Source organism: Oenanthe melanoleuca, chromosome 2, assembly GCF_029582105.1.
Source record: "Oenanthe melanoleuca isolate GR-GAL-2019-014 chromosome 2, OMel1.0, whole genome shotgun sequence".
In the NCBI taxonomy this organism is placed as follows: Eukaryota; Metazoa; Chordata; class Aves; order Passeriformes; family Muscicapidae; genus Oenanthe; species Oenanthe melanoleuca.
Window position 1 is genome coordinate 105,940,318 of NC_079335.1, and position 17,319 is coordinate 105,957,636.

Genomic DNA, 17,319 nt, shown 5'->3' on the forward strand with positions numbered 1-17,319 from the left:
GGCAGGACAGTGAGGGAGTGCTGGGGGAACAGAAGCAGAAAGCAGCCAGGGCCAGCTCTTCTTCTGTGCTGGGCCTTGAACATCCAGCGCACCTCTGTGCGTATGCCACACATGGGGGAACACAACACAAGCAAGACAAACTTGGAAGATGGAAATTCAGTTGGTGCTGTTAAGATAAATTTATTTTCTTCAGCTTTCTTCACAGGAAACATCATGAAAGTGCTTTACAGAGTCTGAATACCATTATTCTACCATGGGACAAAAGGACAACAGGTGTGTGCACTGCACAGTTAGAAGTTGTCATATGCAGAAGCCATGATAGGTAAACCAGGGTAAAAAAAAAATCTTCTGACAAAAATATATAGAGTTCAGGTTTTGAACTTAAGTTATGAATATTAACATAATTATATAAATATGCAGGCACCATTAGGTTCCTGTGTTAACTGTGGGGGCCACATAGAGGGATTCTCAGGAACAGATCATACTGAACTCTACTTTGCTGAAATTGTTTCTGCTGTGCTCCATCCATAGGCTCCTAGCCAAATCGTTTTGTCATTCTTTCTTTTGCACTACACTGAGCACACAATTATCTTCATTTCTTCACATTAAGTCTGGTGCTGAGGCATTCTGATACATTGCTGAAAACCAATTCAGGTTTTTTTTTTTTTCCCTTTTGATTTACAGAGAGATCCTTTTACAATTCTTCCCTCAGTAATCTCTTCATTAAAAAAATTAAAATGCTTTAGGCTAGGACCTGCTGTCCAGGTAAGACAGTTTTGTTTAAGATAGAATGTTACTAGACATGCAACCCTACTCCTTTCCATAGCTGGACTGTGTTGTACTGTGACCAGTGCTACTGCCTTCCTTTTACTGTATTCAGTGGGAATTTGGCTCCCGTGTCACCTCTGAGGCTCTAGGTTTCAGTTCTTCAAGGAGACTGCATGTACTTACTAGGCAGTTTTGCAGTGTTTGTGATACTACAGCCCTGACAAAAGCCATGCAGCATCTTCAAGACTCAGGAGTTCTTGCCTGCTGCTTTCTAAAAAAGTTGTGAATAATTCAGGCACCCAAGAAATCCTTGGCAGAGTAATAATGTAGATGAACAGAAGGAGGACGGAATACTCTAGGGCAAAGAGAGGTCAAATCAAGAGATCTTTGCTGAGTTTTGAGTTCCAGGAAAGACAATTAACAGAGCTCATTATCTAGAAAACATTGTCATGCCAGTTTCCAAAGCCACTTTGCCTTTTACCCATTTCCCAGAGTAGAGACACAGTGCACGGTCAAAGAACTTGTCAGTCCTGAAGGTTACTGGGCAGTTAGTAAGTAACAGAATGGAGCTACACTGGCAAGACAGGGCTTTGGTGAGTACCAGCAGAGGTGAGGCTTCAGAGGCAGGGGAGAGGCTATGAAGTATTACATTCTAACAACTCTCATATTCATTGGCACTCTTCCCCCTCAAGGCCTCAAAAAGTAAAAAGAATCCCAACTCCCCTTGGCCAATTTATTCAACTCCCAGCAGCCACAACAGTTTTTTGACAGAATACTGATGTAATAGAACACCTAACAGATAGATACTTGGATGCAAAATCCAAGGTTCATTGTTCTCGACCCAGTATCATCATTAGTACTGGAAGGCAGCTGCTCTCTAGGACGTGGTACTCTGATAATTGAGGTAATGCAGCTCTCAGGGGCCAGGTACATCCTACCAGGCTTGAGTCTGCCCTTATGACACATCTGTAAACATAACATGACTGGAAAATGTAGTCAGCGCTTAAAGACAACATAATTTACAGCTCCATGCTCTTTAAAGCACAAGATGATGAGAATAAAGAGATGAAACAAACCACAAAGACTAGGCCTGCCCTCCAATGTTGCTTCATCTCAAATACTGTAATGCAGTTTCAATATCCTGTTAAATACTACTACAGGTGTATTAGATTAAGCATGGCTGAGCTCCTTTGGTTGCTGATCAAAGACTAAGTAATAGTAATGCATCTGCTTCATCTCTGGCACAAAGAGAATAACCCAGAAATTTAAAACAAGTTTCTATGGGGCTTTTTCAGTGGCACTTGATTCGGCTGTCACACCAAATGTAAAGGAAACTCACTTTGTGTGACACAAATAACTCTATTGACACCAGTGAAGTTAAACTCTTGGAGACCATACACAGATTTTGCCTTTCTCTCAATAAATTTTTCCTATTGTATCAGCCAGTTTTTATGGTTTGAATCACTTTGCTATGGTTGTACATACTCTGAAAGATATACAGAATAAGTGGTTTGTTTTAATTTAAAAAGGAAACTTATGACAATACTTTAACTACAGTTTTCTGTAGGCAAATTACTTGAAATAAAGCAGGCAGATATAACATGATGCCTTCATTACTGTAACTGAGCTAGAATGGAAATTCAGTACAGAAGATAGGAGACATGAAAATGAATAGAAGGCATTAGACTGAGCAAAAATTAGTAAGAGCTTGCCATGCTACTCACTGACCAGAAGAGTGGATTATATACATGAAACTGAAGACTTCAGTACATCAAATGGCAAAAGCCAATCCCCATCGAAGTTACTGGGTTGATGATGATTGCCAGGATACTGTAAATGACTCTGTAAACTTGGCAAATCAGGGGCAGGTGAGTTGTCAACAGGATAAACCAAGGCAATAAATACTGGAAAGGTTTTAAACCACTCATACATGCTCTGGTAGAAGATGTGACATGAGTCTGAATTAGTTGTGATCTTTCAAGGGGTCGATCTAGGCATCACCATGGCAGCTTGATGAAGACATCTGCTCACTGTGTAGTTGCAGTCAAGAAAGCGAATAAGATGTTAGGCTGTATTAAAGACAGAACAATACGGAAAAATATTACAGCATCCATTTCTCTTAGAGGTGATAATCTCAATGATTATTTGCTGTTTCTTCAGCACCTTAAAAAAAAAGTGACACATTAGAAAAATACAGGCAGGAAAGTGGTAAGAGAATGGTAGAAGCAGCTCCTTGAAGCTGGAAAGACAGTAAAACTAATTTATTTGTTAAGAGGGGGACAGATGATAAACATCTTAGAAGCAATTCTCCTTCCCACTATGTAAGATACATACTTGAAAGTCAATTTAAGCCATCTACCAATATATGGGCCTTAATATCACTTGTTATCCAAAAAGCTCCATGTTATTCTTCAGTGCTTATTATTCAGCTAGCTAAACATTTTCTCTGAAGCAACTGCCACAGTTTGTTGAAGTTTATAAGTAATTATTTCTGACAGAGAACTGTCACTGCTGATGCACATTAACAACTGTCTTAGAGGTACTGCAATGATAAAAATATCACTAAGAGAAGGTAACTAACTGCTGGGCCTCATCTCTGTCCAGGACCCACCATAGCTCTCATTCGTCTGCATGCAGGCCACTATCGTGTTCTCCAATTCTATTTGAAGCCTCATTGTAAAAGCTGAGCAATGAACTTTGAAATCACCAGCAAAAGCAGACAAAGGCATATTTGTAAGTTCCTAGTTCATGTTATTTCAGCTGCAGTTAACTGATAAATCAAGAGATAATAATAAATAGGATAATTGCCTCTGCTGTATCTGTACTCCTTCCTCTTACATTGCTGCTTACTCCACTCAAACCTAGTTTTTGATAATTTCTTCTCTTTGCTTGTTTCATAAAACCCCCTCCATGGCCAACTATTTCCCTTTTGTTCATTCCCTTCCCCTACAGTTTGCCTTAATACCAGATTTTACAAGGTTTGAAGATTATTCTCTCTCCCTATTTCCCTTGTATCTTCATGCCACTTCAACTTAAGTAAGGCTAAGAATAAAGAGCAGGAAAAAGTGTTTACACGTGGAAAAGAAAAGAAAAACACGTTCCTATGACAAAATATCACTTAGTATCAGGAGTGGTTCACATGATTTGAACAAACTTTAAAACAGCCACATTATAAGAAATGGCTATCAACTGTGAACAGGATTTTATTTCAGTCATGGGGTTTACAAAATATACCAATATTGATTTTAATATGTTCTACATAAAAACAAAGAGCCTTATATTAATATACCATTTGGGTTGCACAGATAACTGAAGAGAGGAAATACCAGTTGAGTGTTTAGCCTGAACCTTCTCCTTACCCATACATACTAAAATAAGCCAAATTACATAATACTTAAATAGGACGTATATTACATTCCATAGAAATAAGCCTTTGCCAAAGTAGTATTAAAACACCATAATAAAAGCTAATATAAAGATCTTTTAATAAAGATTTTTAGTCCTCTGCAGAACCTTCCATCAGCCCCAGCCCTTGACAAAGAACAGCTTTGGCCTCACAACACCCCTGTGAGGTAGGTTGTTGGTTATTTTGGTACAGCTGGGGAACTGAGGCAAAGTCAAACTAAATTACTTGAACATAGCAGCTCAGTAGAAAACCAAGGCCAAATCCCACTCTCTTGGTCCCATGCTTCCCATGCTCTTGCTACAAAATGGGCTTTTCAGTGCACACAGTTGTTTTAGATGACACTTTCCAATCTAATATTCCAGACACACTACTTTCCCTGGTGACTCATTAATATTGTGATATGTTTTTAGTATTTGTATTCTGGCTAAGCAGAACTTTGCTGAAGTGAGCACTGAACTTCATTAACCTTGCTGCATCAACACATACTCAAGCAACTGAAAATAAACCCATGATGCATGTACCATTTAGAAGTTACTTCATAAAAAAAAAAAAAGTCTTCATAGCTATTTGAAACAATGTCTCAGCCTTTAATCATGCAGAAGTGAAAAATAATTTTCTTAAACAGACAATTTATTTCCTAAGAGGATTGTTGAACCATCTTGAAATTTGTCCTCAGTTCTCTCTAGGCAACAGATCACCTTCATACCAAAATTCATGCAAAATTCTACCTGCTTTCTGAGCACATTCTCCCCATTTGTCAAAAGGAAGAAAAAATGGGCTGCCTTCTCCAAGTACTGAACTTTAAACAGTTTTGCTGATTTAAAGTCAGATGAATCTGTTACTTGTGCAAGCAGTGCCTACACACACAGCACTTGTACTATCCAACACCTGACACTCCACTCCCTGCCTCAGGCTATGCACTTAAAGCTAGCATTTAGAAAACAGCCCTCCTAATCCCTCTCTTCTTACAGAACCATGTATTACTTGCATAATTTCCACTCTCCCGAATTTATTTATTAATCTTCCTTCCTGCTCTGTTTCACTTCAAACAGAATATGGCAAAACTAAGAAGCTTAAGAAGCCAAACTTTAGATACACAATTGTTACAACTTAGACTTGTCACTTCTGTTTTCTGCTGTCATTTCTTCTTCCATCTGCTAGAGCTTGCAGGCTCTTGTTTTAACCTCAATACAGACAAGCTGTCTTTTTACCTTTTTCTGGAGTTTGTCTACAAATATGTCAGATTTTCTCCCCTCTGTACATACCTAATTCATATATCTGAAGTTTAAGTACACCTATTACTTTCTTACGCTGCCATATAAAAGCCCTTATCATTAAAAACAAGTTGTAACATTAAAAGCTGAAAACAGGGAGAGAGAATTTGGGAAGTAAGTTACAATCCAGCAACAAAAATTGGAATGTAGCTGTTCATAAATATTTTCTAGTACTCAAGGTGGTTTTGTTATAATTTAGCTTCTTGGGCCAATGAGGTATAAATTTCTGACCCTGTCAATATTGGAAAGAGTAATATTACTACCTTGTAAGTAAGCAACCTTATTTAAGCACATGAAGCCCTATTAATCCCTGATCCATTTCAGATAGGCTATTTGACAGAAAACCGCAAGCAAGTTTAAAACTGCTCAACCAGGAAGAAATTAGAAAGGCAAAAAGCTACAGCTATTGCAAAAGCTCAGATAAGCCAATTCCAAAGATATACAGCCCAACCAAATTTATATTGTTTACTTGACCTGAACAACACAGGGATCTCAGCCATGGGGAGTGGTCAAGTTTCCAAGAGCTAACAGATGCAGTCAAATACCAAAAGCCCTATTCCCTGTGGTATCAGGCCTCTAGCACAATTGGTATCATTAAAAATGTGTGCAAATTACTATGGACATGACTGGAAAAGTTAGCTACAAATACAAAACTGAAGTAACAGGAGACAGTCACTTTTAATTGTCAATTCCTCTTCATTTGTGAAGATTAAACATGACACAGCTAAACTGGGAGAAACGGGCATGGGCAAAACTAATCCTCTCCTGTATTTATCATCAGCTCAAGTAAATACAGATTCCAGATACCTACAGTAGGCATTTGGGAAGCCAAACTTTATTAAAATTACCTGTTTTTTAGCATTTTAACATCCTTAAATACAGACTGTATCACTGAGAAACACAAATCCAAACTGTTCTGTTCCCAGTAAGCACTGGACATTTCCATGTTCTACCACTAGGTTGGTAACTTCATGGCTATGTTTTATTTTAAGCCAGAGAAAGTAAACCAGAACCTTTAAATCGGGAATTAACAAGCAACCCACCAAAAAGCATGTCACAGGTCAGGGAGTCCCTGAAGCACCACACAAACTGCATTATATGGACCAGCATCAAGAATCTCATTTCTAAACTGACAGCCCTTCATTTATGGAATCAGCCTTCAAAGAGTATTTTGAAGGAATCAAAAGGACATTCTTAGCGTGCCTCCAATGAAAACAACAACAAACCAGATAAAACTGGACTTCAGAGGCTCCAAAGCATACTGAGCTTCTGCAGAAGACTGACTTTCAAAATTTCAGGTAAGCAGAGCAATACTTGGTACAAGGAAGATACTAACAACTGGCATTTTTACAGCTGCTGGCAGCTATATTTAACACGAGAAACACTTCTTTTAAAACAGTTTGACATTCCAAACTACAGAAATCTGCTGCATTTCTGATTTTTCCTTATGCCTCCAGAAACAAACTGGAATGATATGCTTGAGACAAGCCCCCAAAGGAACACCTTTAGTTATCAGTACCCAATGGGCTCCAGTGATAGCAGCCATCCAGAGGCTGGGTTTTTCTTCCCCATTCTTTAATTTAGCAGAGATACTTTTAAGTGAAAAGCATGTCAAAGCTTCATTCATACTTAACTCACAATCTCAAACCAGTCCTCTATGGTGGGAGCAAGATGACACTGTGCCAAAGCAGCAAACTAAACTTCTATGTATAAATAAATGTTTTATTGATATGCACTGCTATAAGCTCTGAAATAGAGCCCACCTGACCATAAGGACAACTGCCCACTCCATGGCCTATCCCTGAAGAGATCCAAATACTCTGTTTTCTCTGCTATTGTACGGTCATGAGCTCAAACTAAAACGTAAAAACTCACTAGACTCCAGAATCCATGTATATTTCCATTTTATTTGATTTGAAACTTTTACAGGGTTTTCTTGAACTGCCAGAATTCATGCCCAAAAACCTCAAATGAAGGTGGTACAATGGACAGTCTCATCTACCCTTCACACAGGAGACTAAAACTCTATTCATGTGCATTAGTGATTGCAATCTCTTTAGAGCATCAGGAAAAGCATTTTAAGACTTCACATCTCTACCCCATCAAGTGACATGTCCATTTACCATGAATTCCACAGAAATTGTGACAACAACACTTTTGCTGGCAACAATGGATTTTCAAGGAAGATACATGGCTCAGAGTCCAAGGTATCGGTATCAGTCTTTCAGCGGGGTTTTGTTTCCAAATGAAGTCTCCAACTTTAGGAATAGTCTCTTGAGCCCTCTCTTTAATAGCAGCTTCTAGCAGAATTTTTTATAGACAGTTAACTCTGCAAGGGCAAGGCCAGTTTTAGTCTGTGCATGAAAGAACCAGGTGAAACCCCAGCCCCACTGAAGTCAACAGCAAAATCTGCATTGGCCTCAGAGAAGTAAATTTAAAGCAAGTCAGCAGTTAGTCAAAGGGAACCCAGATGGGTGATTCCTGAACTATCCTTATCTTCTGCACATACACAGTACTCCCACACACAAGCAAGCTTTGTTTTGTTCCCTTGTTTTTCTTGCCATTGGCAACTCTTATGGATGTCGGGTCTATTTTTTGGCATTTACTCTGAGAAACCTCAACACTGGAGCACACCACTATTGTACTTAATTTTGCTTCTGGTGTAAGAACTCAGAGAAGAGAAAAACAGTTACAGCAGAACACTTCTGGTATTTGACAGGTTTGGTTCACTGAAACAGTTACAGGCAATGTCCTAGATTCCTAATGTATCAGTGCCATTTTGCCTACTTCCCCTAAATTAAGTAACTTAAAGAAGTCACTGCCTTCCATCATTACTAAACTTTCTGACTGTTAATAAACACCACTTATGAGTTATACTTGGAGGATTGCTGCCTCAGAGAGCTGCGTGCTTCACAGAAGTAGCCCAACAAATCAGGCTTACCAGCTGTAGTTATCTCTCTGCATATTAAGTTCTTCTTTTCATCAGATAAGCATCACTCCTCAACGAACAACTGCTTTTGCTAGAAAATAGTTTTTATCTAGTATCACTACTGCCACATGTCTCATTTTTAAAGGACAAATTCTGAAGACGGTAGTTAGAGTCTGGATACCTCTGTGTCAAATCAAAAACTCTTAAGTCTTAGTGCTTTAGGGTGAGAAAGACAAACTTCATGACAAAAACCAAAATAAATCCTACTTCACTACAACATCTTACCATTGTTTAAATATACTGCAAATCGATATCAGAAACAAGGCAGGCATTTCTTTTGTGGATAATAGAAAAAAAAATACTTAGACAATTTTAAAATGGGTAATGCAAACAAACCATTCAAACTCATCATTCCTCGAATGTGATACTGAATGAGTTTTAATTTGTTTAGCAGTTACTTCCGTACAGCACTCTAGAAAGGTAAACAAACTACAGCTCCGTTGTACTTGGACAGTATGAGTGGTATGGGACGCTCCAGAAGTCTCTAGTAGGCTATGGCTACACATGACAGGATTCCTCAGAAGGGGAACGAACAGGTTCGTCATTAAGGTCACTTAATCTTTGTTACAGCAAATTGGAACCAAATGGCTGACTTCTGCAGGATTTCTGACAGGAATCCAGTAGAGCTGGTTTCAAGTTTCAGATGGCCACTAAAACAGCTGTAACCTTCTCTTCCAGAAGTTGTGATCCACATGGTGTCCACAATGAGTGCATCAAGTCTGAGGTAGTCAACCTTTACGAAGGCTCAGTATCTGAACATAAAAAGATTTTGAAATGACCACTGGCTGTAGGTATCTTTCTGAGCAATTAAAGCACACTGATGACTCTTGTTCAATCATTTACATTAATTTGCCCCATATCCAATGGAGAAGTTGCAACATATTATGCTTCCATAGTGCAGGAGGACCAATCACTTATGTCAAAGTAGTCTGCACTTGCAGCAGTAGATCCAGCAGAAATAAGGTGGCACGTTCATCATAGCTGTTAGCTGTAGTTTAGTTACCTTAGTAGAAGGGTTACCAAAAAAGCATTCCTTAATTGTAATGTGTGTGCAGGTCTACTGATCCCCAAGCACAGCATACTGGTTGTCTAGCTGAAGTTTAAGTGCCTGGTTTTTTGAGACCTCATCCCTACCTCTAGTTTTGTATTTTACTACTTCAAAGCTCTTCTCCATTTCTTTATCCCTACGGGAAAATAAATGTAATCAGTAAATATCTTATCACTAACTTGTGAATTGTGAATTTCTAGTCCATTTCCACCCCATCCCAACAAAAACATTATGAACACAGAATAAACACTAAGATCTAGAGTTTAGCAGAACACCTAAACATTCCCAAGCAAATCTTTTAAAACCTTATCTTCAAAATAAGCTCATCACCCAGTACAATTCACATTAGCAAAGTAAATTTACATGCATTTATGAAAAATAGGTTCTAGAAAGCAGAAGTAATTTTCTAGAACGCTCATTCAGAATTTCGTCTTGGCTCAATTTGCACCATTCAAATCACAAATCATCAATAACAGCATGTCTCCTTTGCTACACCAAACAAATACCCAGAGGAAACAAAGCTTCTCCTAAGCTGTATTAAACAGTAACATAGCAAGCAGGAGGGAGAAAATAAAAAAAAAAACAAACCAGTAACAAAAAAACCAACCCAAATCCCCTAAATTAATTAGGTATTAGCCTTGCCATCTCTTCTACTGGGAATAAGGTTATAGAAAGATCAGGATTCAAAAACAGGGTGAGACTGAAGTCTTCAGCACCACATAATACAAAACACTTCAGCAGAACTGGGGGAGCTCATCTCTGTAAATCACAGCTCATACAGCAAGTGTATTGATTTGTGTGTATTAAAGCCCACACCTCCAGTTAAACCACCTTCACATCTCTAATAAGAAGGCCGCATGCTCAGGACTTCCTACACCTGTCGACTGCAGGAACTAACACAGAGCCTCACCATGGCTAGTCTAGTGTCTGAAGGAAGCAGATGCTGTCAGTAGCAGAAATAGTCAGTGAAATCCTTCAGCTGTCAAAGATAACATAATTGGCAGTCTTGTTCAGCTATCTCATTGGGCTATATCCAATGAAAGTTATTTCACAGGAATAGAGTTGGAAAAGACATTTAGCATCCCTTAGTTATCTCCCTCCTCTAATAGAAAGATTCAGACTTAAGCACTAGGACAAAACAAGAATTTAGAGGAGGCAGAACTCCCTTGGGGAATGAGTGGAAGGCACTTACTTTCGACTGTCTACGAGCTTGGCGGTGGACTGCAGCGAGGGGAACTGCGTGTCACTGTAGATCTCTGGTGGTCCCTGCTGTGCCCGCCGTGGCCGCCCGCCTTCCCTGGCGCCGGGCGGCCGGTACACGCCGCCAGTCTGCACCGGCTCCGGAGCCTCTGTAACTAGGGAAACAACGGCATTCACACACGAGAACACGTGCATTCATAGCTGCAAAGAGCCCAAAACAACCAACACACAAGCTCCACAACACAGAAATAAAAAGAATCTTACAAGTATGTTTTTCCACCTTTTAAGTTTTGGAAGTATTTTAGACAAGGCAGGAAATCAGGTGTCACCTGATTTCCTTAACCTACAACTCAGTCAAACTGAAACGTGGCTCCAGTGTATTCTCTCACAAAGTTTAGGGAATTCGAACTACTAATGAGAACTTCATGTTTCTCATTTGCAATTTATCAGCAACAGTTTAAACACATTTAAAACAGATTTAAACACATAATTATATAGATGCCAAATCTTATTTAAAACACTCCTCGAGGTACAGAGGGGACTATCCAAATAGTTTGCACTTCAGGTAAAAATCTAAGATGGAATAACACTAATTAGGTTTACCTCCTTTACAAACAAGAAACAACATAGGCTATTTTCCAATTAATTTCTCAGTGGAAAAGAATATTCTGAACTCAGAGGGTGACGAAGTAGTTTATTTCTGGTGATCTCACTGATGTTAATAAACTGTACTTAATAAAAAAACGGAATCCTATCCTAGTTAAAAGAATCTATTTTGCAATATCATGTTCTCAATACTCAAAGAACAGATTTGAAAAGTGTGCTACTAATGGCCACAAAGGATCAGATACTGGCCAAACATACACTGAAGTGTTAAAGCAGCATGTTTACATCAACAGAAATACTTCCAATAGGTATATTACAGAGGGATCTCCTGCAAAGCCAGGATGTTTCCCCCCATTTTGAAGTTGGAAATAAAAAACCCTTTCACATGTGTTTTAAAGTATCTGACAGATACTTTAAATTCAATTCTGTTCTTCAGATCCCTCGACACAAAGATTTCCTTGATGGCAGGCATGCCAAACAAACTATTAGTTCATTAAAAGGTGCCTGAACAGGAACTGTTCCTTGAGCTCTACCCACTGAGCAGCTTAATTCAACCTGATGCACTTCTGACTGGAAAAAAATAACAAGTCTGAGTTAAATTTACCAATTGGTTCAACGACGGGGGCTGGTGCAGGAGCTGACTTATTCCAAGGACCAGATGATCTGTCTACACCACCACCACCACCAGTCTCTTCCCAGTTGTCACCAGGTTCTTCTCTTTTTTCACTTTCATCATCTTCTTTTTCACTGTAAGAGAGAAATGACCAGTAGCACCTTACAAATGGAGGTTTAACACTTGCAGAATTACACAATCCTCCTAAGACAAGATTTCATGGCTGCCATGCTGAAGATACTAAATTAAATCAGACTATGTTAGCCCTGTAATCACTGTATTAGCAATTCCATCTGGACAATTTATGGCATGCTGCTACATAACTTGGCAACTGAAAAGGATAAAAGCTCCTAAAACAATAAAAAAAAAACGCAACTTGAACAAAGTGATCGAAGAAGCTGGCATCTTCTTTTGAGCAGAAAGGCTTTTTTCTTACTAACACAGTCATACATTTGTAAGGGATGAGAAGATAAAGCAGGAAAGGTCTTCGAGTCCAGCTTCCATAAAATGGTTTAGTCAAGAGGAAGATATAGTGGAATAGTGGTGAAAGAAAACAAGTCTTGAGTTCACTTTTCCTATAACCACAACCACCTGAGAAATACCCTTAAATTATGGGTAATACACAATCTACAAACAAACTCAGATCTCTTTTCTTTTTAAAGCAGGCAATTAAAGAAAAAAGAAGCACAAGATAGAAAAATGCAATTTTTTTCAAAGACAGACTCAATCCAAAAGCTCACCTGTATTTTATTTAGACTATTTTATTTTGCATAGATGTAGTCAAGACACCCAAAAAAATTTGCTGGCCAAAGCTACTACAGAAAGCTATGTGGTAAAATGGAACAGGCTGTTGGAAAAAATCAAGACACTGATCACAACAGCAGAGGTGTGAATTCAGAAGCTCATAATACACCAAATCCTACTAACCATGATCTCTGTAAGCTTTCTGTATAAGGAATGGTCAGAGAAAAGAAAAAAAATACCTGTAAATAGCCTTTCACTGTTCATCCAAACACAGCAACAACTGCAGTAAGGTGGCCCAAGGGCTTAAACACCTTATTTTAAATGACAGTCAGAAGCATGGTCTACAGTCTTAACACAACAGAGCAAGGACAGGGAGCATCCCACCCCACCAGACACTCTGTATCTTTGTTTCATTAAAGAGACCTCGGAGCTGGATAATTTATAACCTCTACTGGGTTTTTCTTCCATTTACTTCTCCACTCCTCCCTTGAATCCATTAACTGAATGGTTACAAAATCCTGTGGCAAAAACTTCCACATGCCTGAAAAATCTGCCAGAATACGAAAAGTATTTGGAATGCTGGTCTTTGTCTGGAAAACCAAAGTAGAGGCTTTTCATTCAAACAGCACCAGCAGTCAGTGAAGCTGCAGTTCACTGGTTCTCTAATCAGACAAGTGATTATCCACTGTGACACTTCAATGACACGGATAGCTTGTGGGACAAATTCATGCAAATGGCCCAAAGGACTAGTTAACTGAAAGAAATGGGAGGAATGCTGTGATCCAAAAAAGTAAATAAATAATTCCAGAAATGTCAGACTTGCTCAAACAGTGAAGATAACACCTACTGTATTGGTCACAGGTAGGCTGATTCTAAGATGCCATTATTTTGAACATCAATCCCTGGGCAATGAGGATTATCTGACATTCTCAGTCCACAACTGAGGTCATAAAAACCTTTTTTCTGACCTGATGAAATGTTTTTCTTGACCAGGATACACATAAGTAGACTTACTTTGTACCAGACAACAGGAAAATCTAATGAAGAAAACGAACAAGGAATCGTGGATTAGACTCACAAATACAATCCTGTGGGATCTTATCATGGGACACTACTTTTACCAAAGGTATTTTTTGGTTTTTTGAAATACAGATGCAATGGTTCAGGAATTTGCTCCCTAACTGAAGATGCTGAGTAGATTGAGTCAGATACCCTTACAGCAGCCAAATGATTAAGTGGGAATTACTACCCTGCACTACTCTGAGAAATTCCTACTTGACTATCATTATGAAGGGGAATGTTAAGCATTTGTAATAAAAAAATCCTGAGTCCCAAGCAAAACAGATAAATCTAGAATATGAACAGAGGTTTAGAAAATAAAGAGAACATTGGCAGAGACCAGTCAAAGTTAAATTACCCAGTAGCAAACTTGTGTACTATCAGAAACATATCAAATCTCTCTTTAACTGGACTCCATGGAAGCAGCTCTGAAGAAAAAAACATATCCTTTTTATACACTGGTAAGGATTATACTGAAGAAAAACAGAAGAAAAAGTAGTACCTTATTTGCATGGACTGAACTCTAAGACCACTATAATCAATTTCTTCCTTTTGCTCAAACTCCTTCCAATCATCCTCCTCCTGTAAGAAGAGAAAAATACAAGTTGTCACTTTGTCTGTAACCAAAGAGAAGAACTAAGATAATACAAAAAAAACTGAGGGTGAAGGTACCATTCCAGGAGAAACCAAACTGTGTGCCCCAGTCAAGAGGGGAAAGGATTGCATGCCTTCATCCCCTAGCTGACTGTTGTGATCTGGGATGCACTTGACACCTGACTTTAACTCACTAGAACAGCTAAGAAATATCCCAGCAAAAAGTCATTCAAGTGAAAGAAAACCACATCACCTCAGCAAAAACATATCAGCAAGTCAAAGAACAACATGAAATGCAGAACAGGACCGTGCAGTCATGACCAGGGCAATACAAGGGCAAGACTTCTCCCTTTCACTAACAGTACAGTTTTATAACAGACTGAATGCACACAAAGGTTTAAATTAACTTTTCCATCACCTATTCCATGAGCCAAATAAAAAAGAACATTTGGAATAGCTTACAGTGCATTTATGACAAATGTTAACAATGGTGCATTTGACTTTTACACATTCACAACCACATTTACATCTTGTTTCCTGAGCAGTGTTTTTGTAACAGCAAAAAGGTCAGCTTCAAAACCACAGCAATCTTAGTACACAAAACATGTGTATCTTTCAAGAGAACCACTTGAGGGTCTGGAAATGGGAGTTTGTTTGGGGAAAGAGGGACTCACCTAAGTGCAGGCAATTTTTTCTATGTATCATTCAGGAGATTCTGGGATTATTAAGGTAGACCAAAAATGGACCAGAAGAGAAAAGCAGCCCTCCCACATTCCCAGTCCCAGCTTTAAGACACACACAGCCCAATTAGTAGTTTACCTAATTCTTACACTCTACGTGAAATGCAGTTATATTCCTCCAAATGGGAAGAGCTTGTGAGCAGGATCTGCCAGAGGTACAGTCCCCTTTCCACTTAACTGCTGAGAATAAAGCTGCTTCTAGAGCCCTGTGCTGGGATCTCCTACACAATCTCCAGCAGAAAAACTTTGACCTGCTTTAGAATAACAGCACAAGTAGGAAGTGACCTCATGCTAACTGCACTGTTTGCTAAAGATTCAGTCTTCTGGAAGAGCAGAAGTTTACAGTTCTAAAATCTCTTAGATTTCTTATATCCCCATCTCCATGGAAACACTGCAGTTTCCAAGCTAACATACCTTTTACATTTAATGACTTTTGTTTCTAATCCAAGTACAAGCTCTAGTCAAAGCCAGATATTTTGCAAGCAAGTGAGCAGAAGAGCAGCTGAAAGATTAGCACTGACCTTGATCTACTTAAAAAGCTACTGCACATGTCAAGCTCCCCAGGTTGAACAACAGGAAACATGAGAGAATTTCTTAGAATTCATTTTGAAATATACAGCATTAGAGCTCTTAAAACAGCTTCTGGTTTTAGTAATCAATCTAGCACAACAAGATTGTATCTTTAAATCACCGATCCTCTATGTAAGCATGAAGGAAGCAATGTATCTAACTTTCAAAAACCCTTTCACAAGCTATCTTTTTATACTCTGAGGGCTAGATAAAGATTCGATTTGTAGCAGTAAGACAGGGAACACATCCTCAGATTACTACGTGCTGAAGTCTCCAAAAGAAAATAATACCAAGAGGCAAAAAAAGTAAACCAGAAATAGAGATAACAGGTGCAAGTAGTTTTTTAGGTCCTATCTGTCCTGTCTACAACAGACAAATATACAATAAAGGTACTGCACGTGTCAAACTCCACAATTTAAAAACCATCAGGAAACACTAGAGTATTTTTTAGAATTGTTTTAAAAATATATAGCATTAGAACTCTTATAGCTACTTCTGGTTTAAATTTCATTACTTTAGTGCTGATAATGCCGACAGGAAGAAATATAGAGCTACTAACTCAACTACGGACATTTAAGCGCTTCCCCTGCATTCTCATCGTTGCACAGTAATACGCTACCAAAAAAAAAAAAAAAAACCAAACATGGGCAGCAAAACCCGGCCTGGCAACGAGGCACAGAGCTCGGGAGGACTCTGGGGAAATCTTATCGCCAAGGTCCACATGCCACGCTGCACAGCTCCAGGTGGCACCTGACTCAAACCTCCGGTTCCGGCCGCACTACTAAATGCGGGCGGGAGTGTTGGGCTGAGGCACAGCTGCAGAGCGGGAAGGGGCCCAGCTTTCTCGCCTCCCCCAGGGCCGGGGCTGCCGGCGAGGGCTCCCCCCAGGCCGCCGGCAGCAGCGGCGGCGGCAGCGCCCGCCGGGGCCCCGGGGCGGGGCCGGGAGCGCCGCCAGCCCCGCACGGCCCCGGGCGCCGCATGGCCGGGCGGCGGCGGCGCCCCCTGCCGGCAGGAACCCGCGGCCTCCCCGCCCGCACCTTGCTCGCCGCCTTGGCCGAGGAGCCGCCGGCGGCGCTGGAGGCGGCGGCGGCCCCGGAGCCGCCGCCCTCAGTCGGTCGCGGGGTCCCCGCGGCCGCACCCGCGGCGTTGGAGCCGGAGTTGGAAGCGCTGGAGGCGGCAGCGGCGGCGGCACTTCGGCTGCTCTTCTCCTTCCGCTTCTTCTTGTCCCGCTTGGCGAAGAAGTCGTCCAGGCTTCGCTCCTCGGTCTCCGCCATGGCGGCGGCCGGGCGGAGGAAGGAGGGCGGCGGCGGCCCGGGCCAAGAGGCGAGCGGTGGGGCCCTCCCGCTGCTCGGCGAGCGCGGCCGCCCGGCTGCGGCTGCTGCGGCGGCTGCTGCCCGCGCCCGCCCGGCGGCCCGCGCACCCCACGCCTGACGCGGCCCGCAGGGAGCGGAGGGGCTGAGGGGAGACGGGGCGGGGCCGCGCCCCCGACGGCGCACGCGCCGCCACGCCGCGGCCAATGAGCGCCGCTGCCCGCTCGGGGGCGTGTCCAAACGGGGCGAAAGGCGCTGACGTTGCGGCGCGTGAGGACGCGCGCGGCGGGCGCGGGGAGGGCGGCGGCGAAGCGGGCGCGGATTGGCCGAGCCGGGCAGGGCGGCGCGTGCGCACTCGGGGCCGGGCTCGCGCCGGCCCCTCCCGCCCCGCCCTTCCG

General features: G+C 41.2%; 1 protein-coding gene across 4 annotated transcripts; it reads right to left on the minus strand.

Annotated features, from left to right (window-relative positions):
• Positions 1–155: 155 nt before the first annotated feature.
• On the minus strand, positions 156–17,103 carry CDV3 (CDV3 homolog). 4 transcript variants are annotated; one of them, XM_056483593.1, is made up of 5 exons: positions 16,649–17,102; positions 14,210–14,289; positions 11,896–12,038; positions 10,678–10,840; positions 156–2,837 (listed from the first exon to the last, which is right to left on the minus strand). In XM_056483593.1, the coding sequence occupies exons 1-5, from the start codon at positions 16,883–16,885 to the stop codon at positions 2,813–2,815; spliced, it is 648 nt and encodes a 215-aa protein (XP_056339568.1). In that variant the 5' UTR covers positions 16,886–17,102; the 3' UTR covers positions 156–2,812. The 4 variants fall into 4 exon arrangements, with proteins under 4 accessions (XP_056339568.1, XP_056339567.1, XP_056339570.1 ...); XM_056483592.1 differs by lacking the exon at positions 156–2,837 and adding an exon at positions 3,952–9,621 and having other exon boundaries at positions 16,649–17,103; XM_056483595.1 differs by lacking the exon at positions 156–2,837 and adding an exon at positions 7,336–9,440.
• Positions 17,104–17,319: the final 216 nt, after the last annotated feature.